Source organism: Eretmochelys imbricata, chromosome 6 (assembly GCF_965152235.1).
Source record: "Eretmochelys imbricata isolate rEreImb1 chromosome 6, rEreImb1.hap1, whole genome shotgun sequence".
Classification (NCBI taxonomy): Eukaryota; Metazoa; Chordata; order Testudines; family Cheloniidae; genus Eretmochelys; species Eretmochelys imbricata.
Genome location: NC_135577.1, coordinates 95753578 through 95779350, shown reverse-complemented (window position 1 = coordinate 95779350; position 25773 = coordinate 95753578). Strand labels below are relative to the sequence as shown.

At 42.4% G+C, this 25773-nt stretch overlaps 1 protein-coding gene across 5 annotated transcripts in view; it reads left to right on the top strand.

Annotated features, from left to right (window-relative positions):
* SEL1L (SEL1L adaptor subunit of SYVN1 ubiquitin ligase) overlaps positions 1–25773 on the top strand; it is a 54920-nt gene that overhangs the window by 3746 nt on the left and 25401 nt on the right. For all 5 annotated transcript variants that reach the window (XR_013346414.1, XR_013346416.1, XR_013346415.1 and 2 more), the window contains exons 2-6: positions 8158–8195; positions 10372–10597; positions 14185–14352; positions 15631–15736; positions 23849–24011. Coding sequence is in view for 2 of the 5 variants with exons in the window: in XM_077819224.1 (XP_077675350.1) it covers positions 8158–8195; positions 10372–10597; positions 14185–14352; positions 15631–15736; positions 23849–24011 (701 nt within the window). In the remaining 3 variants the exon portion in view is untranslated. The remainder of the gene's footprint in view (positions 1–8157; positions 8196–10371; positions 10598–14184; positions 14353–15630; positions 15737–23848; positions 24012–25773) is intronic.

Sequence of the window (25773 nt, the reverse complement as noted above, 5' to 3'; positions counted from 1 at the left end):
AAGACATGGCAAGGATTACATCTACCGTTTTGGTTGAGGTTCTGTATGCACCACTTGTCAGTAGACTTTGCAGTCTCGGGTGGTGTCGGACTCCCCCCTGTTATTGGATGATAGGCTTGTTTTTGTTTAATCTGCATTGGGTATGGAGATATCTAAACAGTTATTTAGTGGGGTCCTGAAAAAGACTGTTCCAAATCTTTCCCTCTTTCATGGACTTCTTTGGTTTCTTCTAGGTATGTTTATGGAGTATGATACTTACTTGTGCTGATGTGTTGGTTTATTTCATGTCTTAAAGAGTCAGAAATAAATCATGACCTGGTATTACTGATCTTCCTGTAACAAATCAGTTCCCGAATTGTGGAAGTACTAAGAGAAGGCCTGATATTTCATTATTTTGGCTTTATAAGTGGCTTCCAAAAAAGTCTGTGTAAAATACAAATGCTGAAATTGCTGAGTCTAGAGATGTGTTTCTGCAGACCCTCATGTACAGTTCTGGTTGTTGTTTTTTTACCCACCACCTCAGTCACAGTATTGTACTTGCTAATGCTGTTCAAAAGTGCTGCCATTCGTTTTTAATCACATTCTTTCTATGTAATACATAGACAGTCCTCCAGTGAGAACATTTAGATGGGTTAAGTAGGGATAAAAGAAATCTGTTTCTTAATTATGAAGGTTTAATATAATCATGGACTTATGAGAAGAGTGTGTGTGTGTGTGTGTTTTTTTTTTTCTGTTTCTGTTTGTACACACACAAGTTCAGGTTTCACATCATTTGCTATTGTTACATATTGGAAATATTTCATTTGTACTTCAAGGTGTTCTGGTACTTCTGAGCCATCAGAATAATGTTTTTTTTCCTGATTCATTCCTTTTCACTAAAATCTCAAAACCAAATTACTGTAGCCTAAAATTTTATCCTTTATTCTTTTGTTGTTGCATATAACTATTGCTGGTCCGATTTGAGGCTTTGTCTTGCACGGATTTTTCTCTCTCTTTTTTTTCCCCCTACCCCCGGAGGTATTTTCCATCCTGTCTGATAGAGGAGGCATTCTTGACTGCTGTTGTTATGCTGTGCTCATCCTGGCTGACTTGAGTGGGAAGTAGTATGCTGAAGTCTGATCATACAAAAATAAATATTCCCTCAAAGTTCCCTTGTAGTCTAAACCCCAGATTGTAATTTGTAGAAGAGGATTGCTGTAGAGGTAGCTTTGGAAAAGTTCAGCCAGTAGTTGGAAAGGAGTTTGAACGAACCTTGAATGTTGCCATAAGAGGACTAATACTGACTGGCTACCGTCTTTGCAGTGCACTAATGGAATAGTGGTGGGACAAATAACTGAGTAGGACAATTTGAAACTAACCTTGCTGAGGCAACAGCTTGAAGTGACGGTTACTCAATCACCACATTCCTGGTGATTGGCTGTAATAAGCGTGGCATTGTGTACAAATTTGGTTCAGGAGTCTCTTACCTGAAGTGGGTTTTGGGTCAAAATTTGGCATAGTCAGAAGAATTTATCCATGTGAGGAAAGTCCTTTTTTTAATGTTTCATGTTTGTTTATCTTTTTTTTTTCCCCTTAAATAAGTAAAGGCCAAATTCTATTCCAAAGTATAAACAATCAATTGTCCCTCTCAAAATGAAAGAAATGGTCCCTAGTTAATAAAAACACACACAGCCCTGTATTGATGGTCCATTACTAAAATATCTTGGGTATTGGTTGGGTTGTGTGGTATTGTTCAGAATTTGGAGCATTTACAAAAATCTGAGTGGAAAAACTTAATTCTCAGAGATAAGTTGGGCCATTCATGAGGCTTTTGGGAGATTCCTTATGGCACTACTAGATCTCTGGCTATTTCCAAAGGATAAATAGCCATCTTAGCCTGTAATTTTAACACTTTTCTAGACTAAACCTATCAGAATTTCTCTACTGTTGCTGACTGCCCCACAGTGTTGCACATTGACACCTGAGTTGTCCACTTTTTTTTTTTCTCCTGGAGTCTGGGCTAAACCTGTCTGACCTCTGGTGGTGGTCTACCCTCAGATGGCCCACATTGCACAACTTTTTTCCTAATTTCTGGTTCCTCCCACAAAATACAAAAAATGTCTTACCCAGCCCTTGTTCCTAGAAGTACTTCTAATGTGGATAGTGTGTACTATCAGTCCTCTTTCTTCATCATTAATAGGTTGGGTTGACTTGAGCTTGTGAGTGCTTAAAAGAAGTGGCAAAACAAGTAATTAATCCACATGAAATGCCTCATACTTATGAAATTCTACCTACAGTACTTTTGGGGCACAAGACGGTTCAGGGCTGATGAAGAAATTTTGCATTAAATTTCTAACTAAAATGTTCTTTTTGTCTTGTATTGTCGGCTTTTTACCTTTTAGTAATCTTCACTATCCCTCCATTTGCTTAAAAAATGGTAGGATTAATTTCCAATCAGCCTTTTCAGAACTAGCATCTATAGCACTAGGCAACCCTTCAAACAGATCCAGCAAATGGTAAGTGACCCACTTTTTCTGAGCTTGGATTTGCATTTAGAAAAACAAATGAACAATTAGCTCTAATCACTGTTTGGCAAGTGCATAAACATTATAATCTTTGATTCTATTCACTGGACAAACATTGGTTAATAATTCCCTCTTATTTCAAACAGTGACCTACCACTAGCCCCTCATTAACACCTCCAAAAGATCCTTTTTAATTCTCTCTCAAAGTAGGCGTGCTTTTAATTATAACTGTAATGTCCATGTTCTGTTCAGCAGTTCTGTGTCAAGAATTGGAGGTCTGTAAATGATCCCTTTGCTGTTTGCATTATCCAGTATCACTGCAAGTTAGTCTGCCTAATTTAACTGGAAAATCATTTAAGAGCCCAGTACAGCTAAGTAAATTAAAATTGTTTTTGCCTTTTTTAGCAGTCTGGTTTGGAAAGAACATCTGTGTAACAGCCTGTTAACTATGTTATACCTGCAGCCTGTTAATTTAGAGCTGGTTTCTTCTGAGAGAAGCTACATGATGCAACTGTAATGAAACAGTTCCATTGTTTTGCTTTTGAGACAAAAACAAAACAAATTTAGTCCTGGTTTGTACTGCTAATTCCCCTCACCCATCCCACCTCAATTTTGCATTTCTGTCCCTATACACATGTAATTGTTGTGAATGGGCAGTTTCATATGTGTATGGAGGGAATACACCCTATTAGACTGTTGGTATTTTGTTTTGTATGACTTTGCCATACAATTAATAAAGTCCTTGGATTAATCAAAAAACTAAAGGAGGATAATGTAGTTAATCAACATAGATTTATGAAAAATTAACTTGATATTTTTTGAGATTATGAGTTTGGTTGATAAAAGTAATAATGTTGACTTCTGTAAGCTGTCTGACTTGTTACTACATAATGTTTTAATTAAAAAACGAGAACAGTATAAAATTAACATGGCACGTATTAATGGATTAAAAATTGGCTGATAGGTCCCAAAATGTAGTTGTAAAGGAGGAATCGTCATCAGCTTCCCGTTGGATCCCACAAAGATCAGTTCTTGGCCCTCTGCTATTTAAAGTTTTTATTAGTGACTTGGAAGAAAACATAAAAACATCACTGATCAAGTTTGCAGATGACACACAAATTTGGGGAGTGGTAAATAATGAAGAGGACAAGGACACTGATTCAGAGCAGTCTGGTTAGCGTGGTAAATTAGGTGCAAGCAAACAGTGTGTTTTAATATAGTTAAGTGTATACTTCTTGGAACAAAGAATGTAGGCCATACTTACAGGATGGAAACTACCCTGGGAAGTAGTGACTCTGAAAAATATTTGAGGGGCGTGGTGGATGATCACCTGAACATGAACTACCAATATGATGATATGGCCAAAAGAGCTAATGCAATCCTCAGATACATGAACAGGGGAATCTTGTAGGAGTGGAGAGGTTAGTTTACTTCTGTATTTGTCACTGATGCAACTGCTATTCCAATACTGTGTCCGGTTCTGGTGCCCACAATTCAAGAAAGATGTTGATAAATTGGAGAGGGTTCGGAGAAGAGCCACGAGAATAGTTAAAGGATTAGAAAACATGCCTTATAGGGATAGACCCAAGGAGCTCCATCTATTTAGCTTAACTAAGAAAAAAAGGTTAAGGAGTGACTTGATTACAATCTACAAGTACCTACATGGGGAACAAATATTTAGTAATGGGCTCTTCGTTCTTGCAGAGAAAGGTATAATATGAAAGCTGAAAGTTGAAGCTAGACAGTTTCAGACTGGAAATAAGGTGTACATTTTTGACAATGAGGGTAATTAACCATTGAAACAGCTTGCCAAGGATTGTGGTGGATTCTCCATCACTGACAATTTTTCAATCAAGATAGAATTCTAGAAATTGTTTTAGGGAGGTTCTATGGCCTGTGTTGTACAGGAGGTCGGACTATATGACCACAATGGTAACTTTTCACTTTGGAATCCATGAATAAATATATTGCTAAAATATACAATGCCAATTAGCAATGCTATTTTAAAATCTTTCTTTTGGGAACGTATTAGCTGATATTTGTTGATTACAATGAATCTGCAGATGACACCTAAAGCTGATGTCCTAAACAGTTGTGGTCATTAAAAAATATCCTTGTACTTGTAAAGCATTAAATAGTATTGTTGACATCTTCAGAGTGCTTTGCAAGCAGTTAATCCCATTGTATTGTAACTTGACCTTCCTATTTCAGTTTCTTCCACATCTGTAAAATGGGGATAAGTGATTTGCTCAAGGCCATAGAGGTTGTCATAGTCAGGATTAAAATGCAAGATGGGATAGGATTCCTGATGGCTAGTCTGCAAGTCTGTATTTAGAACACTAGGGCCATGTCTACAGTCACTACCACTTATGTCTTCAAAATCTGTTGTTGCTCAGGGGTGTGTAAAAACACATCTCTGAGCGACATAAATTTTGCTGGCATAAGTGGTAGTGTGCACAGCGCTATGTTGGCGGGAGAGCTTCTCCCACTGACATAGCAACTGCTGTTTGTGGAGGTAATTTTATTATGTCAACGGGAGAGCTCTCTCCCGTTGACATAGAGTGGCTACACGAGCATTCTTACAGCATCTCAGCTGCTTCAGTACAGTTGCTCTGCTGTCAGCTCACTAGTGTAGACATGACCTAAACTATATCATTTTCGAAAGTAAAGATGTTAATCTGAGTGTCATACCTAAATTCCAACTGATTACATTCTGCTTCCTAATTTCCCCTACATTTTCAAAACAGATATTGGATTCTTCACTTTCTTACCTAAACTGATGTGCAGATTTACTATGTGCTTCTAAACATCTGTTGCATGTCACCATGAAAGTGCTGCACTCCAGTAGTGGGAGAAGTAATTGCAGTGTGTGAGATTCTGAGTTGAAAAGCATTATAGTTTGCTTCAAAATGGAAAATACAGCTAGCATTGCTCCTTTATTAAACGTTTATGGTAGTTTTATAATTTCCTACTGCCATTATTGAATCTGCCAGGGCAAGGCCTGAGTGCGTCAGGAATGAACCATGGTACTTATCTTTCATGACAGGAAGTCAGACTAAGTGAAAAAGGGCAAGGGCAGCAACGTCTAGTAGTTGACTTCTAACACTGGCTATTGCATGGCAGTAAACTGTAGTGCAGGGGTCGGCAACCTATGGCACGCTTGCCAAAGATGGCACGTGAGCTGATTTTTAACGGCACACTGCTGCCTGCGGAGTCCCAGCCACCGGCCCCACTCAGCCTGCTGCCGAACTCAGGCTTGGACCCCGGCAGGCAGCAGCGTGCCATTAAAAATCCTGCCCATCCCGGCGCACTCTTCTCTGCCCCCCTCCCACCCTTCCCGTGGGGCAGGGTGAAGAAGCTTGGTCCTGCCGGATGCTGCTGCAGGGCAGGCAAGCTCTCCCTTCCCCCGACATGCTGGGTTCCTGCCCCATCTCCTCTCCATCCCTGCCACTGATCAGCTGATGGCCCTTGCAAGGGAGGGGGAGAAGTGGAGCCACAGTGAGCTCGCAGCTCCGGGGAGAAAGTGGAGAAGAGGTGGGGACAGGGCCTTGGGGAATGGGGGTGGAATCAGGGCATATCCCCTCCAGCCCCCTGCCGTGAGCCACTCTGGGCAGGGGGCTGGGACCACCCCACGATCCTAGCCCACACCCCCAGCCCTCTGCCCTGACCCCTGCACCCCCCTCACACACCCCCAGCCCTCTGCCCTGCTCCCCCTCACATCCCAGCCCCCTGCCCTGACCCCTGCACCCCCCCACAACCCCAGCCCTGACTCCAGCACCCCCCATACCCAGCCCCCCACGCCCTGACTGCTGCACCCTCCTCACACTCCCCCAGCCCTCTGCCCTGACTCCTGCAGCCCCACACATTCTCACCCCCCCCCCACATTCCTACCTGCACCCCTCACACCAAATGCGAGCTGCCCAGGTAAGCACTCCACACCTAAACCTCCTTCCCCAACCCTGGGCCCCCTCCCTCATTCTAGCTCCTGGCCAGATCCTACACCTCAACCCCCAGCCCTGTGCTCAGTGCACTCCCACCCTCAGCTCAGTGCAGAGAGAGAGGAAAAGAATGGGCTAGAACCAGGGAGAAAGTAGGTACCCACTCTGTGTGGGCAGGGCTGGGATCCCAGGCCGTCAGCGGGCTGATTGGGGCCGGCAGGAGCCGGCGGACGAAACCCCAGACCGGCAGCAGGCTGAGTGGCACCGCGCTGAGCTGTTCAGCCCACTGCCGGTCTGGGGTCCCGGCCGCCGGCCCCGCTCAGCCCACTGCTGGTCTGGGTTTTTAGCTGCCGACCTCTTGCCAGCCGGGGTCCTGGCCGCAGGCTCCACTCAGCCTACTGCCGTCTAGGTGAATGGAACCCCAGGCTGGCGGTGGTCTGAGCAGGCCGACAGCATGAGATCAGCATTTTAATTTATTTTTAAATGACGCTTTTTAAACATCTTGAAAACCTTGTTTACTTTACATACGACAATAGTTTAGTTATATAATATATAGACTTAGAGAGAGAGACCTTCTAAAAAAACATTAAAATGTATTACTGGCACGCAAAACCTTATATTAAAGTGAATAAATGAAGTCTCGGCACACCACTTCTGAAAGGTTGCCGACCCCTGCTGTAGTGGTTCCCAGATGGTGTCAGTAGAATCATCAGAGTTGTGAAGTCAATTAAATGTCATGTTCATCACAGTTTCCATCACTTGTTTCAGAGCTATTAGGGATAGAAAATCTGCAAGTATTCAGCCCCTTTGCTGCAGCAGAATGTGATGGCCTTCTGTTGGTTTTCCATCAGCACGTCTTTGCTTCAAAGGCAGTGTGTGTAAGTTAATAGCAGAAATGTTTTATTCTACATGCTATATACATATAGCAGTCCTTAATTGGCTAATATAGTACTTAGCACTTCAAATAGAATTTTGTGTTCAAGGTATTGAATAGCTATTATTTTATATAAAGCATACCTAGATTGGTGAAAGTAAGGTTTGTCTCTCTGAACTCAGCCTGTTCCAAGTCTTCTGCAGTACATTAGATTTCCTTTTCTAAGGCCCTGCAATGCATAATCTGAACATAGTAAGGTGAGTTAAGGACAGACCAGTAGCTTTAACCCTATTTGTCCTGACTCTTGGTTTAAGTGAAATAGTCAATGTTTTAAGATACTGCTGTATTTTGCGGAGTTATCTTGTATTTTTGCTTGTCCAAGTTGTATTTTATGATTAGGTCTCCTCTCATACTTGGGAAGGTCCCACATCATGTGTGACAACTTGAGACTCTTGGTCAAGGAGACTAGTGGAAACAAAAAATAAGAAAAGTTGTTTACAATAGAGTGAATGCATCAACTATGCAGGACCTAGGGCAAATCAAAATGAGAAATACAGGAATCTACAAAACACATTTGAAGCTGCTAAAAATAGATCTATGGTACAGTTCTATTTCCCTCTTACCTGAAATCACAAAAACAAGCAAGACTGTGCAACTGACCTGTGTGTTCTAGAGTTCCTTGTCCTTCTTTTAGATGTATTAGTGAACTCAAGAGCTCTAGTATATCTCAAAAGAGTAATGCTGAGCAATATTATTTTGTTCTAGCTAAATTTATTGCTTTTATTTAGGCAATAACACATGTTAAAATAGCTTCTGAACTAATTTTTAAAATTCTTTACAGATGAAGAAGGCGGTCAAGATGAGTCATTAGAATCAAAGGTAAGCAATAAGTCTCACCGAATGATGCGTTCCATTTTCTTCTCCCTCTTTGTGGGACTACTAGAGCAGGAGTTCTCAAACTGGGGGTCGGGACCCCTCAGGGGGTCACAAGGTTATTACATGGGGGGTGGCAAGCTGTCAGCCTCCACCCCAAACCCTGCTTTGCCTCCAGCATTTATAATTAAACACTTTTATATAAAAAAGTGTTTTTAATTTATAAGTGGGGGGGCGCACTCAGAGGCTCGCTATGGTGAAAGTGGTCACTAATGCAAAACTTTGAGAGCCACTGGACTAGAGCAAGGATCTGAAAATCAGAACTCAATGGAGTCTATTTAGAACCTGCCACTAACTTGCTGTATGACGTTGGCCAAGTCACTTAACATCTCGGAGCTTCAGCTCACCTCTTTGAAAAAAGAATATTTGTTACCTCATTGAGGGTTTCGTTAAGTAATACCAATAAAGACCTATGGAAGTATTAGTCATTAAAAATGTAGCATGTGTAAGGCTACGTTTTAGTCATGGGTATTTTTAGTAAAAGTCATGGATGGATCACGGACAGTAAACAAAAATTCGTGGCCCGTGACCCACCCATGATGTACTATATACCCCTTCCTAAATCTGGTGGGGAAGGAGGGGCGCATGGCCTGGGACCCCTGCTGGTGATGGGGTGGGGGCTGTCAGGCTCCCTACCTGCCCCCTTGGGTTCCCCAGAAGCAGCGACATGGCTCTCCCTCAGCTCCTAGCTCCGTGCACTGACTTCGCAGCTCCCATTGGCCGGGAACCACAGCTAATGGGAGCTGTGGGGGCGGTGAGGCAGCATGTGGAGCTAGGAGCTGAGGGAGGGACATCGCCACTTCGGGGGAGCCCCCCATGGTAAGCGCCGCCCAGAGCCCTCACCCCCTCCCGTGCCTGAGCCCACTCCCACATGCACCCCAACTCCTGCTGCTGGGGAGGAGGGCGATTGCCTGAGACTGCCCCAGCAGCGGCCCCTGGGCCAGCCGCACCAGTCGCTGCAGAAGTCATGGAGGTCCTAGAAAGTCACAGAATCCATGATACACTCACAACCTTAAGCATAAGGAGAGTTGATTTACTGCAGAAGTAAGGTCATTTTCCCTCTTGTCGCTCCTTTCATCAAAGCATATCAACGTGCTTTAAAAAACACAAATTTAGCCTTACAGTATATCTGTGAGGTAGGTGATATACCTGTCTTACAGGTCAGGAAACTAAGGCAAAGAGACTAGGTGTGGTGGTTTTTTCCCCACTTCTTTCTCCCTCCTTATTTGGCTGTATTAAAGCTAAAACCCATCAATCTTTAATTCTAGTTCTTTGCTCTAAATAATAGACAACTTGCCTTCTAATTTTTCACTAATATTAGAATATAAATGGGAGATTTTAGGAGAGAGGAAACAAAGAATTGTGGTCAGAGGGTGATAGACTTGAAACTAATATTACAAGCACTAATATTACAAAACTGATAGGGCAAGTGAAGTCCCTTAGTTAGCTTTCAACTAAGTGTAATAGAAAAGCCTGTTACAATTCAGATGGAATATCTCAAACATGAAGTCAAGAACTGGTGGTGGAATACAAGATAGTACAGGAAAAGTTTACCCTTGGAAGGAGAAATTTCAGTCTACTTAGCTGTTTGACATTAGGACAAAGGATTCCCCTTTAGAGAGCCTTATACAGTCAGCTCTCCACTAAATACTTGGGTCCGTGTGTCCAAATTTGACTTTCCTGTGACTTGTGATAGTTTTTTCCCTTAAGTACAAAGGGAACTAGTCTCCCCTTCTGCTATACTTCCAGTACTGTCGTTGAGTGCCTTAGCTTTAAACAGGTCATTCCAAATCAGCACAAATGAAGCTCCATTTTTCATATAAGCTGAAGTGATGTGCACACAAATCTGCATGAATGAAGAGCAACCAATTTTGTGTGAGAGTTTTGGACATCTCCATTGTGAAAAGAGTTGCTGGTTTTGGTTTCTTTAAGAATTAAAGGGGAAGTGGGGAATAGGGGCTGAAAGGAACAATTCAACACATTTATCTTAACTTCAAGAGAGAGAAGTAACATATTAAGTTCAGTTTCCTAGTAGGCTTCAGAAACCAAAAAGGGGTAGACATTGAATAGCAATAGTCAGTGAGAGGACTAGTCTCCTAAATTCTGCTCTCTTCTTCTCTAGACTTCCTTGCCTTCAGAAGAACAGGTCGGGGACCGCTCCACAGGAACCCGTGTTGTCGCAGGTCAGATCTTCCTTGAGTCAGAGGAATCAGACTCTCCCACTGAAGATGAAGAGCACTATAGGAGCCAAGAAGAGGAGAAAGAGAGCATGTTGGAGGAGCTTAACTCTCTTGAAATGTCAAACCTATTAAATAAGAACTTGGAAGATGTAGCAAGGCAGAAACCAGGTAACTATGCTTGAATTTTGCAGGCTTCATGAACCAACGGCAAGAAGCAAAATCAATCTGGAAAAATTTGGGAGATTAGTGGGATCCAGAAATAATCTTCATTTGTCTCAATTGTCTAACTGAATAGGGGGTTTCAGAATGCAATGGTCATTACAGCCTTAATTTTCCCTACCGTAATGTTGGCTAATACCTATATCATTTACTTCAGATGCACTTTAAAATGTTTTCCATAGTTTCTGTTGATTGCACAGCACAAGAAAATTCGCTCAAGTTAGAGTGCCTTGCTCCTTTTTTTTTTTTTAAACAACTTGTGAATAGAGAGAACAATCCAAATCCTGAAGTTCTAACATGAACATGACTCATATCTTCTTACTTTGAAGTATAGATTATGATCTAAAGCTTTTCTCTCCCCAGAAATAGTCACTTTTTTGGCCTGATTATAGCTTTGTCATATGGGGAAGAGGGGAAACACTATAAGTGGTCGTCTTGTTCTGGTAGTTGATTGTATTTAGGTTTGAGTAAAATTGAGGAGAATGGAAGCAAACTTTGACATTGAGGCAACTTTGTGCATTGACAACTTCTTAGGAGCCATAGGGCAGTACCTTATTTCATATAAACTAGGGTAACTTTTCAAATAAAAACCATGCCTAGTTGTTGTCAGATCTTCCAGGGAAGCTGAGTAGGAATAGCTTTTTAACTCATAATGAAAAGTTAGAGTTCATCTGGTTAATATCCTTGCCTTGCAGCTGGCATTTGGGTATCCCTGACGTAGGCTGATGTACATAAAAAGGAAACAACTTTTTTAATGTGCCCAGAGTAAATTAACTTTTACTCTAACCTTATGGAAAATGGTGATTGTATGGTAACTTAATGTTTAACTCAACACTTTGTCTCTAGCAGTTCTTTTCATATGCCTTTTCACAAATGCAGATTAGTGTGGTGAAAGGAAGCAGTAATTGTGCAGAACTGCCTCTAATAACATCTGCTAACCTCTACCAGCACCATACACTTAAAAAAAAGTGACATTCTATAAAACATCTGTAGCCTCTTGCTAATACAAAATGCTCTACGCTTTTCTTGAGCACTTGTAGATGTTGCTGTAGATGAGTATGACATCGTACAGAGATGAAAGATATTAATGAAGTGGGAAAAGTGAGTAAAAAGACTTTTTAGTAGTATGAGCAATTGTTGCTAGCCTTCAGATTCAAGCATCATGTTTAGTCAGCCAGGCTTCTTAATTGAAGGTGAAATTTCATTAAGATACTTTGTATCTTCCCATCATAATGCCATGAAAGTGCTTTGTTTTCACATTGTTCAAATCTGATCTGTAAAAATACCTCAGCTGGTTGCCTGGAACATTCCCTACTATAGCAAGATAGCTGAATCCCAGACTAGACTGTGTACAGCCACTTAAATAAATATGCTTACTAGCCCGTACTTGATATCTTAATATTTATAAGTTTATAAATAACTTCCTCTTATACTTGCCTCTCATACAAAGTTCATGGTTCCATTTTTCTCCTGTAACAGCACTATCACAGTGTGTGGACTGTAGCATCTTGCATTGTTTTAGGTGTTAGTAAAAACACCTGTTTGTGGGAGAAACAAATACTGTGCCCAGATTTAAAATAAAAACAAGAAGGTGGTGCGGGTAAGGAAATAGGATATGGCTAGCTGAATGTTTGACTACTAATATCATAGCTATGCAATAAGGTGTGAGAGGCAGTTGTAAACTAATGCCACCATCTAAAGTGCTACATGGTTTGCTTGGTGCATTTTATGTATTTATTTGCCTTCCTCTGAAACATCCAGTATTTTCCACTGCTACAGGCCAGGAACTAGACTTGATGAATCCAGTAGTTTGATCTGGCATGGTAAATTCTATATTCATTGAACTTTAGTCTTGGCCTGTAAAAAGCTGTTGAGTGCCAAGAAGGTGAACTAGTGAGTGGAAGAGGGGGAAATGTTCATTGCTATTGGTTCATATGAAACCATCTTTTGTCTATTTATGCAACTTTGAGAGAGAGAGGTTCTTTATCATAGTTTCAGTTTTACACTACACTGACCAAGCAGGTGCAACCTAAGCTGACTTAATTTTTTTCCCCTTCATTACTATGCCATGTCACCAGTACTTAAAGACCTTTCTAACTTCATAGACTTTAGCATAGTGTTATGTGAAACCAGCTTAGGGGGATAATGCTAAGTAAATTTAGGATTCTTATAAAAAGTGAATGGATATTCTTCCATAGCTTTTTGATTAACATGGTTAAAAGGAGGAAACACCAAAAAAGTAACTTTTAAAACTTCCCCTTGACATGGAAAAAATTGTCAGGCCTTCCAAAACAATAACTGCAATACAGACAAAATCCAAGTTCTCAACAGGGCTGACGCCAAGGTGCTGAGTTGGTTGGTCACTGATTGTGGACATCTTTTAGTTCAGTACTTGAGCAGGTGACAATAGAATATACATGTAGTCAGTTTAATTCTGCAGACTACTCCAGGATTGGCAGTTATTTGTGACTGTTGTGCTAAGCCCCTGTGCCATAGTTGCTGGGGCTGGCCAATAACTGTGTGCATATTCTGGAGAAAAATCATTCTGTCACTAGTTAGTGTGTACCGTTGGTCAAGCAACTAACTTGCTCACACGTCATTGTCTTCCCAAAAATGAAATCTTTGGAATTGTCCAACATAGCAGTGTTCCTAGTAATTCTAGAAGAAGGCTTGTATATAAACAGCTCTTCTTTTTTATAGAGGAGACTTAAACAAAACCTATATAATAATGTATCTTTAAAATATTATTGATACCACCCAGCGTTCAAAAATCATAAGTTTGGCTCACTTAAAAAAAACCAAAATGTAAAGTGTTTTATGGCTTTCTAGTTTCTGAGCCTTCAGGGAGTCGTGTTTTCAAACTTTTCTTTCTAACCCTGAGGACTAGAAACCTACATTTCTGTTTAAAGTTGAGAGTATCTTTTATTCACATGACTCCAGGAGCCAGGGCTTTAATGAAAATACCAAATTGTGAGACTCATGATTAAATTGTGAGAGTTGGCAGTGCTTATAAAATGAGAAGCTTTCATGAAAACTAGTAGAAATTTCCTCCACTTTTAAAAAAATCCATAAAAATTCAGTGAGATTTAGATCTAGATATTTCTCTATGATGTTAAGAGACTCAAACTGCAGTATTGCACAAGTTAATACATGAGAACTGACAAGTCAAACTTCCTACAACCAAATGTCAGTCTAATCATTCTTTTTCATTGCCCTAGCTGAGTGAAGAGCAATACAGGAGCAAGTAGAATATGGGCACTGGAAGCTAAATTAAATTCTAGCTTTGATATCTTAAGACTTCTAATAATCTAAAATGGCTAATAATATAGTACAGATAACATTAAAATGTCCCGTCTTTATTTCCCTTTTTATAGTGTTGCATGAATAATGAAACTGCAGCTTAATGAGTTTGTCTTAGTAAAACTTAGAAACCTGGCATACAAAGAACAGTCCCCTGTGGTGGTGAACAGTTTGTTTGCTACATTGTGAGAGAGACAGATCTCATTCCTGGGTTTTTGTTTTTGTATTTTTTTCAGTTTTGACAGCCATCGGAGGCACTGCAGACAGTGAGCCCTGCCACTTCCCCTTCCTGTTCCTGGAGAAGGAGTATGTAGAATGTACTGCTGATGGGAGGGAAGATGGCAGGCTTTGGTGTGCAACAACCTATGATTACAAGAGAGATCAAAAGTGGGGCTTCTGTGAAAGTGAGTAGCCAGATACATTTCTTTCATCAAAGAATATTTACTGAGCTTAATGGTCTGCTTATCCCTTGTCCCCATAAACATAAGGTTTCCACAGTAGAAGTAATGGGAAAGGGAGAGCCATCCTAGTGACATAGATGCCTATTCCTACATTATCATGTGGTACTCCCACTTCCTGGGCTCATGGAAACTGAAAGTGACCTTAATGCATAAAATTTGAGAGTTACATGGGGAATTCACTGTATACTTCCCATTGAAGTTGGTGGCTTGCTGCACGAATATGACCCTTTTATCTCTTGCAGAAAGGAAGACAAAATGTGTGTGTTTGAGGATATTTTCTCTCCTTTATCCCCCACCTTCCAGGAGGATGATTTGAGCAGCCTGGTGATAGCAAAATAAATGAAAGACTAGGCAAATGCACAAAAAAGGGTGGCTATAAAAACCCAACAGCCCATTGAGACAACTTTCTCCCTCATTGCCAGCACAACCTCTGTATCTTGTCTTGCAATAACAAGATCATGTGTAGGGCCCTACCAAATTCACGGTCCATTTTGGTCAATTTTACGGTCATAGGATTCAAAAAATTGTAAATTTCATGATTTCACCGATTTTAAATCTGAAATTTCACCATGTTGTTATTTGTAGGGGTCCTGACCCAAATAATGAGTTGCGGAGGTTATTGTAGTGGGGGTTGTGGTACTGCTACCCTTACTTCTGCGCTGCTGCTGGTGACCGCACTGCCTTCAGAGCTGGGCAGCTGGAGAGTGGCAGTTGCTGGCTGGGAGCCTAGCTCTAAAGTCCAAGCTGCCGCCAGCAGCAGCACAGAAGTAAGGAGGGCATGGTATGGTACTGCCACACTTACTTTTGTGCTGCGGCTGATGGGGTGCTGCCTTCAGAGCTGGGTGCCCAGCCAACAGCTGCCACTCTTCGGCCACCCAGCTCTGAAGGCAGCGCAGAAGTAAGGATGGAAGTACCACGACCCCCTTAAAATAACCTTGCAACCACCCTGAAACTCCCTTTTGGGTCAGGACCTCCAATTTGAGAAATGCTGGTCTCCCCTGTGAAATCTGTATAGTAGAGAATAAAAGCACACAGAAGACCAGATTTCATGGGAGGACACCAGATTTTACAGTCCGTGACACGTTTTTCATGGCTGTGAATTTGGTAGCGCCCTAATCATGTGGCCAAGGAAGAATCTGCCATGAATACTGGCAAAAACAGACATTTAAGAGACCAGCCTCTTGTATTTGATTTAAACCACTTATCTCTTTTCTTTTTTAGCTGAAGAGCAGTCTAATAAGAGAAGACAGATGCAGGAAGCAGAGGATGTTTACCAGACTGGGATGAAAATCCTTAATGAGAGCAGTAAAAAGGCACAGAAAAAAGAGTAAGTCCCTGCTTAAACATTAACATAGATCTTTCTTGGGAAAAATGGATGACTTGGTTTAGTATGATGTCTTGTAACCAGGACAAAGCTTAATGAGACACTGGGTTTTAGACTTGAGTGATACTAGAAGTTATATAGATTGAATTTCATATAAGTCAGTCATGTGGCGTTGAGAATAAATGGTAACTGGAGAACATTCACAGGAGCAGAAACTCATGACAGCTTTCTTTGAGTAGATCCACAAAAAGTAGCCAGACTTTTTCCAGCATGGCATGTGTGCAGATAATTCTAACAATGTTCATTGTGCTGCTAAGCAGTGCAATTCTCTACTTCAGCACAACAACCATTGTTTTTCTTTAGCCATGTAACAAGAGCTAGGCAGGAGGAATCTTTTTTTTTTTTTTTTTTTTCCCCACATACACAATTTCCAAGATTTAAAAAAAAAAAAAAAAAAAAAAAAATCCATCCTAAAGCAGGACAAACCTAAAACCTTTTGAAATCTTCAACGAAAAGCGAGACTCACCCCCCAACAACCTGAGTAGCCAATAGCCCAGTGGTTAGGGTGCTCACATGAGATGTGGGAGACCCAGGTCCAAGTCCATGCTTTGCCTGGTGAGTCCTTAACCACTTGTCTCTGGTTTCATTGAAGCTAATATGTTTACATGAAAAGTTTTTGCTAAATCAGCATTTTCTCAGTTAAAAATCAAAAAAAGACTTTGTCAAAAAATTCCTGGCCCTCTCTATACCTAACCTATGCTGAGAGCATGAATTGTAGAAATTGTTTTTGTTATAACATGTGGTACCTACTTCAGCAGCAGAGAGGAATATCTTAAAACCGCCCCTGCAGGATGTAACAGCTGCCCTGATATGAACTCTAAAAACGCCATATCTAGATTCACTGACATTTGACATATCCAGTGCCTGTTTGGCACCTTTGACTCTCCTCGGATCTTTTTCCTTTCAACTCAGGATCTCACTGACTTCTTCAAAGATTAGATTAAAAAGATTCAGTATGACCTTCTCTACGGTTGCTTGATTACCATGAAAGCACTATATATAACTGCTAAGTATTGATTCTATTCTCTGTTCTAGCTAATTAACTCAGTTACTACAATTTAATTTTGTATAACATAAATGGATACATGCAAAAGAGGAAACCAAGGAAGAACAAGGGTGACATGAAACTCTCATTCTGCTCAGTCTGGTTTCTTTATGCTCTATCCATCTAGTAAATCCAGTTACCACTTCAGATCTGCTCATGACAATTTCTCCTTCAGCAGCAACGTCAGGTAGTTCCGACTTACTGTAAATACTATAAATCATGTGTATTACAGTAGCATCTAGAGGCCACATTTGAGATCAGGACCTCTTGTTCTAAAGCACTCTACATAGACACCGTAAGATACAAAGACCTCCAAAAGTTTAGTGTGGGCAAGACAGAGTATGCGAAAGGCAGCATTATTCCACATTACACACGGGAACTGAGGCACAAGAGGCTAAGTGATTTATCCAAGGTCAGGCAGGACATCTTTGACAAAGCCAGGAATTGGACTCTGAAAATCTGGTTCCATTCCAGTACCTTAGCTGCAAGATCATCCTTCCTTCTGTGCTTTAAATATTATAGGAATTAGTAGCGGTGGTCTTTCAGTTTCAAGTCGCTGTACTCATCTTTCTAAGGATATTAAACATAAGACTACAAGAGAGTGGTGCGAAAGAAACCAACATGGAGCATGAAGCATAAAGACTTATTTACAGGGGAGAAAGGAAGAAGTGCAGAGAATAGGAGGGAAATTGGAAAGCAAACAAAAGGGAAAAAGGAAGAAGTGAGACAATTTCCTTTAAACCATTCAAGGTAGTTTAATATCTTACACAGATTAAAGTATACAAAACAATTTTGTTTTTATACATTAACCTGTTTAAATAGTACTTTTTGGGGATCACAGTGAAGAGACCTTTTGTGTGTATTTCAACCATGGATCTTGCAAAATCTACAAAACTAATTTAGCAAAAAGGCCTTTTCCCAAAAACTTCTCATGGTTAATCTGGCTACTTCATTACAACAACAGTAACAACTACATAATCATTTTAGCCCAGTATTTGTATGGAATCCATTGGTGCTTTTAGTTTAAATTGATTTAATATTGAAGTGAATCAAGATAGTCGAGTTGATGCCCTCTGTTTTTTTCATGTGACCTATGAAACCACTATAAAGCACTGGTGATGGTAAGTTCACTTTGTCACTAGATCCTGTGTCTGGTGTCTTCCATTACCAGAACAACAACAACAACAGAAAAAAATCCTCTGTAGTGTAGTGTCTGACTCTGGGAACTGTTAAAAAGGCTCATGAATAATATTACATTATATGCTAACAATGTATGTGGAGGACTGTGAACCCATGGATATTCTCTTAATTTGTGGTGGTTTAATCATGTGAGGTTTTGAATATTCTACTGTGAGTGACAGGTTGGATCACAGAAACCTCTTAGGGGTGCCAAGACTACTTCTGACCCTGCTTTCCCTGCCAGCTTGGGACTCCAGCACCCTGTCTTGTGGAGCCAGACACGCCAGTCTGTTTCAACCCGGACCCAGGGTCTGAACCACGTGCCCCAAAGCTGCAGATTTAACTGAAAGCAACTTAAGAAGTGTTCCTGTCTCTAACACTCAGATGCCCAACTCCCAATGGGGTCCAAACCCCAAATAAATCCATTTTACCCTGTAAAAAACTTATACAGGGTAAACTCATAAATTGTTCGCCCTCTATAACACTGATAGAGAGATATGCACAGCTGTTCTCCCCCCCGGTATTAATACATACTCTGGGTTAATTAATAAGTAAAAAGTGATTTTTATTAAATACAGAAAGTAGGATTTAAGTGGCTCCAAGTAATAACAGACAGAACAAAGTGAATTACCAAGCAAAATAAAATAGAACATGCAAGTCTTATGTCTAAGAAAACTGAATACAGATAAAAACATCACCCTTAGAGGAATTCCAGTAAGATTCCTTTTACAGACTACTCTCTTTCTAATCTGGATCCAGCAATCACTCACACCCCCTGTAGTTACTGTCCTTTGTTCCAGTTTCTTTCAGATATCCTTGGGAGTGGAGAGGCTCTCTTTAGCCATCTGAAGACAAAATGGAGTGGTCTCCCAGGGGTTTAAATAGTCTTTCTCTTGTGGGTGGACACCCCTCCCTCCCCCTGTGTAGAATCCAGCTACAAAATGGAGTTTTGGAGTCACATGAGCAAGTCACATGTCCATGCATGACTCAGAACTTACAGGTAGCAGCCATGGTTCATATGCTACCTTGAATGTCCTCATGTAGACTTCTTATGTGGATTGGAGCCTTCCAAGATCCATTGTGCGTTAAGTGCTTCTTGATTGAGCACTTAACTTGCAAATTCCTTTCTAAAGAAGCTGACCAAATGCCTTACTAAGATTATTTAAAATCAAACAAGTATATAGCCAATATTCATAACTTTGAATACAACCATGACACATGCATACAAACAGGATGAATATATTCAGTAGATCATAACCTTTACAGAGATATGTTACATGGCATATGTAGCATAAAACATATTCCAGTTATGTCATATATACATTCACAAGCATAGTTCCATAAAGCCTTATAGGATGCACCGGCACACCGTCCTCCTGAACTTACTGCCAGAGACTTGGACACTGTCCACGGTGGAGGCAGTACATGTAAAATCCTTGTTTGTCTTTGGTCACGCTCCCTTTCAGTACCTTTAAACCATATGATGTCATTCATAAGTGTTCTAGCAAGTTTTGGGGTTCCTGGTCCCCAGATGCCTGAGAATAGGTTGGGGTGTAGTGTTGCTAACAGAATGCAGACAGCAATATCTGTTAAAGTGTAAGTGTCTTGGCATTTAGCCACCAATGCCATGAGGCGGTGTGCCTCGGTTTCCCCTTCTACACACAGCATGGGCCTATTATGCTTTTGCTGCTGTGCCAAGCTTCCAGCCTGTTTACAGATATAGACTGAAAAGTAACATGCTTATGGGACTGTCTTGTCACCATCCCTAGCATGTACAACAGTTTCTTCCACAAATCAGGTCTGTCCCACATCTTTACCACTAGTATTAACTCCTTTGTTTTAAGCCATAGATGAATTAGCAAAAGACACCAGATTAACAGCAAATCTACGGTGGACAGGCTTTGTTCACACGATTTAGCTTGTTTGATGCATTTTCCCATTTCTTTGTGCCCCCTGGTAGGCACTCTGATGCAGAGTCTTCTGCCTCCTTGGAGAAGGCTTTTAATTCAGCCCTGTGTTTGAGGCTTTGGCAAGGAAAGGGTATACAGCACCCATGCCTGCCCTTGGCGCCCCCCCACCCCCAAATTTCTCTGGGCTGGACCCCACTCCCTTGTGAAGTTTCACCCATGCAGAGATTTTTTTTCCCTCCTGCCTTGAAGAGACGGTTTTATTTCTTACAAGCGTAGCAAGTACAACATCTTTCAGTGGGGTGCCTTGGACTGGTAAGACCCCTTTTGGACACCCCACTTTCAATTCCCAAAAGGCTAGCTGGAGGGGTGGGTGTCCCCTTGCAGGAGATCAGACCCCCAGTCTTCCCTTAAACCCTGATCCACAGGACAGGGGTCTGGCATTTTAAATGCAGATTCTTCACCCTCCTCCTGGGAGAGATCCTCCCTACAAAAGGTGGATGGATTCTCCAGTCCCCCCTCACCTTCTGTCTGGGCTTCCCACTCTGGGCTCCCATCTGGGTCAGACACTCCTGTGTCTCTAAAAAGGGAAGGTGACCCTAGTCCGTCTGTGGGCTCACAGCTACCAGCTATGACAGACCCTTCACAGGCCAGCAAAATTCCCCCCCCCTCTGCCCCCCCCCCTTCACTCAGGTTGGGCTTGCTTCCAGCTACAGAGTCCTTGGGGTCTGTTCCCACCGCAGTGGTCACCAGGACCCCAAATTCCACCTTCGGGACACATGTCTCTGTGCAGCCCACGGCAGGCCCTGCCCCCTGCTGACCTGCAACTTCCTGGCAGTCAGCAGCTGGGGTGGCCCCCCGCCACAAGGTGGTACATTCCCCTTCTCCAGGGAGATGATTATGGGACAGGAGCTGGCTTCTTCCAGCCCCTCCCTCTGGAACTTGCCTTGAGCCTCGGGGCTACAGGAACTGGCCACAACCATCCCTGCCCCCAGAGCTGCATTCTTTACTGCTATGGAGAAATCTAAGAGACACCCTCCTATTCCCCCAGCAGTCCACGTGACCTCCTCCTAAGCATAAGATTCCTTCTCACTGCTAACCAACCCTGGGACAGATTCTGCCACATCAAAGAAATCATTCCCTAGTAGAAACAGTGCAGAATGTGTTGTTTCAGAGTAGCAGCCATGTTAGTCTGTATCCACAAAAAGAAAAGGAGGACTTGTGGCGCCTTAGAGACTAACAAATTTATTTGAGCATAAGCTTTCGTGAGCTACAGCTCACTTCGTCGGATACATTCAGTGGAAAATACAGTGGGGAGATTTATATACATAGAGAACAGGAAACAATGGGTGTTACCGTACACACTGTAACAAGAGAGTGATCACTTAAGGTGAGCTATTGGGGGGGGGGGTGGAACCTTTTGTAGTGTTAATCAAGGTGGGCCATTTCCAGCTGCCTGTTTCCACTCAGCAAGGGACACTTATTCCTCAGGTGCTCAGTGGACTTACAATGATTGCACCTCTTGGACCCCTCTGCTTTTACAGGAAATTTGGGACGAGTAACAGGGAATGGGGAGGTGAACGCCCACCCTCCTTTTTCCCAGGGTAAAATGGTGATTCTACTTTCCCCCAACCTTGTACCCCTCTGCCAGTGGTTTGTTTAATTGCAGCTTGCTTGCTCATAAGAGTCCGCATACCCAGCTAATTCAACCACTGCAGTCACTTTTTTGTCCCACAAATACTGTTTTACATCGTCACTGCACATATTCAGGAATTGTTCCTGAGTAACCAAATCACACATTTCTTCCAAGCTTGTAATGCCTTTCCCCCTCACCCATTTATCTACCAAATTTCTCATTTCATTTAGATAAGCCACATTACTTAATCCAGATCCCTTCTCAAGACTCCTGAATTTAACCCTGTAGGTTTCAGGTGTAACTTGAAACTGTTTCAAAACCAGTTCCTTAAATTTACCATAGTTTGAAGCATCATCAATAGGTATCGTAATGAATATGTCCAGAGTTCTGCCAGTCAATTTTGCTATCAATGTGATCATCTTTTGATGTTCAGGGATCTCATGGAGGGTGCACAGTCTCTCAAAGGTGATGAAATATTCGGCAATATCGCTGGATTCATCATACTGTAGACATAAAAAGAAAAGGAGTACTTGTGGCACCTTAGAGACTAACGAATTTATTTGAGCATGAGCTTTCGTGAGCTACAGCTCACGAAAGCTCATGCTCAAATAAATTGGTTAGTCTCTAAGGTGCCACAAGTACTCCTTTTCTTTTTGCGAATACAGACTAACACGGCTGTTACTCTGAAAACTGTAGACATAGTCGCTCTCATTTGTGGATTTTTGGGGCAGTGGAACCAGCAGCTGGAGGGTTTTCTCTCCAACTCCATAACAACCAGTTCATGCTTCTGGGCCTCCACAGCTCTCTTGTGGGCAGCCTCCTCTACATTAATGTCTAATTGTCTTAATTCCATCGGTCTCTTTTGTTTGTTTTTCTTTCTCTTTTGCTTCCAGTCTAGCTAGCTCTAGTTTAGTAGCTGCTTCACTGGAAGTCATTTTTCTGCTTTCTGGTGCTGTGCCACACCCCTTCTGCAGTTTACTGAAACTGGGATGTACTCAGCTCAGGGGCTTCTTAGAGACAGGGACTTTCGCAGCCAGGGCTGGCTCTAGGCACCAGCAAAACAAGCAGGTGCTTGGGGTGGCACATTTGCAGGGGCAGCATTGGAACTATCCTTTTTTTGCTTGCGGGACGGCCCTACAGGTGCTCAACCAGGTAGATGCTGTCCCGACCCCCAAGCTGATGCTGAAGTCCAGGTGGAAGAGCCGCAGTGGGTGGCCAAATCTGGCCCTGGGTCTGGGGTCCAGCAGCAGCGCAGGGGGAGTCCTGGGGCCGGGAAGGAGTCAGGTGGATGCAGCCTCCGGCCCCGCTACTGTCATGAGCGGAATGCTGATAACCCGCCCTGGGTGCGAGTTACCAGTGCCCCAGGGCTCGGGTGGCAGGGGGGGTGGGGGTGCGAGCCCAGGGCTGGGGCAGCAGGGGGGTGCGGGTGGGGGGGAGGGCACTGGTGGGGGCTAAAGGGGGGAACCCAGAGCTAGGGCGGCAGGGGGTGCGGGTGGGGTTGGGGGGAGAGCCCAGGGCTGGGACAGCCAGGGAGAAAGGAGGGAGCCCAGAGCTGGGGTGGAGGGCAGCCAAAAATGTTTTTGCTTGGGGTGGCAAAAAACCTGGAGCTGGCCCTGTTCGCAGCGTCCAGTGTTCAGCTTTTTTGGGCAATTTGCAACCTGTGCAGTTCTAGCTTGTTCTGATCGTCACTTTTATTTATTTTGCTTCTTTTTCTGTCCCTACTTCCCTTACCCAAAATAAGCAAACAGAAAATAACAAACCAGTAACCACTTTGTCTGTCTGTTCTCTAGCCACCACACTTAAAACTCATTTAAAAACACTACCAGTATCTCAAAGCAATCAGCTGTGCACAGATCCTGCTCGACTATGCCACTGTGATGGTTTGGATCACAGAAATCCCCTTGGGGCTGCCAACTGAAGAGCCAAGACTACTTCTGCCCCCGCTTTCCCTGCCAGCTTGGGACTCGAGACCCTGGGTCTGTGTTGGAGCAAACTGGCATGTCTGGCTCAACAAAACGAGGTGCTGGAGTCTCAAGCTGGCAGGGAAAGAAGGGGCAGAAGTAGTCTTGGCACATCAGTTGGCAGCCCCAAGGGGGTTTCTGTGATCCAACCCCTCACACTGTGTTTAAAAAGGAAAATGCCTGCAAATTAGGTAGTGATGGATATAGAATGATAATTAGGACAGAGTGAGGCAGTGAAAAGTTTTCTCTGTACCTTTTAGCTTTACTGATAGAACTTGTTTTGTTTGTTTAAAGGTAACTAAACCTATAATTACATTCTTCTTTAAGAGCATATCAGTATCTTCTGAAAGCGGCTGACATGAACCATACCAAGGCAATGGAAAAAGTGTCTTATGCTCTATTGTTTGGGGATTACCTGAAGCAAAACATCCAGTCTGCTAAAGAGCTGTTTGAGAAACTGACTGAGGAGGGATCTCCTAAAGGGCAAACGGTATGTATGCTCTAAAGCAGTAGTCCCCAAACTGTGGGAAATGCCTGTCTAGGGGGGTGCAGAAGAATGTTTGGGGGGGGATGCAGCAGGGCCTTGGCCAGTCCCCAGGGGGGTCAGAGAGGGAGCGCCGCTCAGCCCGATCCAGTCGCGGCTCCACTTCCAGCCTTAGCTGCCGGCTCCTGGCCCCAGTCGTGGCTCCCAGCCATGGCTCTGCTCACGAGGGGACATGGGCAGATTACAGTAGGGAGGCACTGGTCTAAAGGGAGTTTTGTTTAGCATTCATGTTGTCAGCTTCAGCAATGGCCAAGGGCTGGATGGGCCATGGAGACTGACCTCCCCTCTCACCTCTAGAATGGGATGAGAAACGTTGATAGGGGAAGCTAGCTCTGCTTTTCCTTGGGCTATAAATGTTCTGTGGATAAACAGGACTTAAGTCTCTTGGGCTGCAATCCTAGCATCTTTTTTGCTCTTAAATAAATAAATCTGACATCTAGAACTGATGTTTTGACTTAATGACATTTAGAAGGAAATCTTTTTTTAAATCTGTGTGAAAGCGATGAGCAGACCAGAACTCGCTACTTAAACTAACTACCAGCTTGGGTGTAGGTCAGGAAAATACAGGCAGATACAATTTGAAGACTCTAGCCAACCAAATATCTTTTAAACTTCTGAGTCAATGGCCCAGTGCTGTTTGTTTTTGGCTATGGGATTTACATAAAGATAATTGCTGATAGTTAAGCTCTTTCAAGGTTATGTAGGTTCCACTGGGAATTTAACAACTGTTGGATGAAACATAATTGCCCTTTTAGTCACAAACATACATGTTTTAAATTTTCTAGAATTGTGGACTTTTGGTTTCAAAGGCTGTAGGTATCAACACAGAATTTTCATTAAATATTTACACATACACTTTATGCAAGGTACCAATATCTGATTGTGAAGGAAAGCCTCATCCTGACACTTTAGTCTGAGATGGTTTTCCCCCCCACACACACACTTCTCTCCCTTAATTTCTCTTGTTGCGTCCATCATATACAAATAATGAATTAGCTTAGCCAGCCAGTAAATTAAAGCAACACACCTACCCCCGGGATATACACTCAAACGCTGCCCGGCCAGATTTATGTCAAATAGGTTTTGCAGCATATCTGAAAATCCATCAGCTCTGGGCTATTTTGAACCAAGGTGGGGAGAAAGTTCCACAGTCCCAGAGCCCTCTTGGAGAACACCCTGCCAGCAGCTCCTTCTCTGTATAGAACTTAATTTTTTGTATAGAGCATTGAAAATTTAAGTAGTCCTCACAAAACAGTCCATGTGAGAGAGAAATTATTTCTGTTTTACTAATGAGGAAACTGAGGCATAGGTTAAGGTGCTTGCCTAAGGCAACTCAGCAAGTATGTCAGTCATTATTAGATCTCTTGAGTCTTTGGCTTGCAGCTCTACGCTCCAGGGGATACTACACAGCACTGCCTCTTCTAGAACATAAGAGAAATGCATGGTAGCCTACTTGACCTTGGAGAAATCATGTACTTTATATTTAAAAATAAAACCTGTTGCAACTGAATTAGACATGGGTGTTACCCAAATAAAGTGGATTTTTTGGTCTGCTTATATGCACTCAAGTACCTGTTGTGTTTCCCAGGTCACTGCAACTTCATAGCAGTATAGGTTTCTAAACTGTGACAAGTCCTTTTTCTTGACATTTTAAACATATTTACCTTTTTTTGTTCCTAGTCTACAAACCTAATCCTAAAACTTCCAA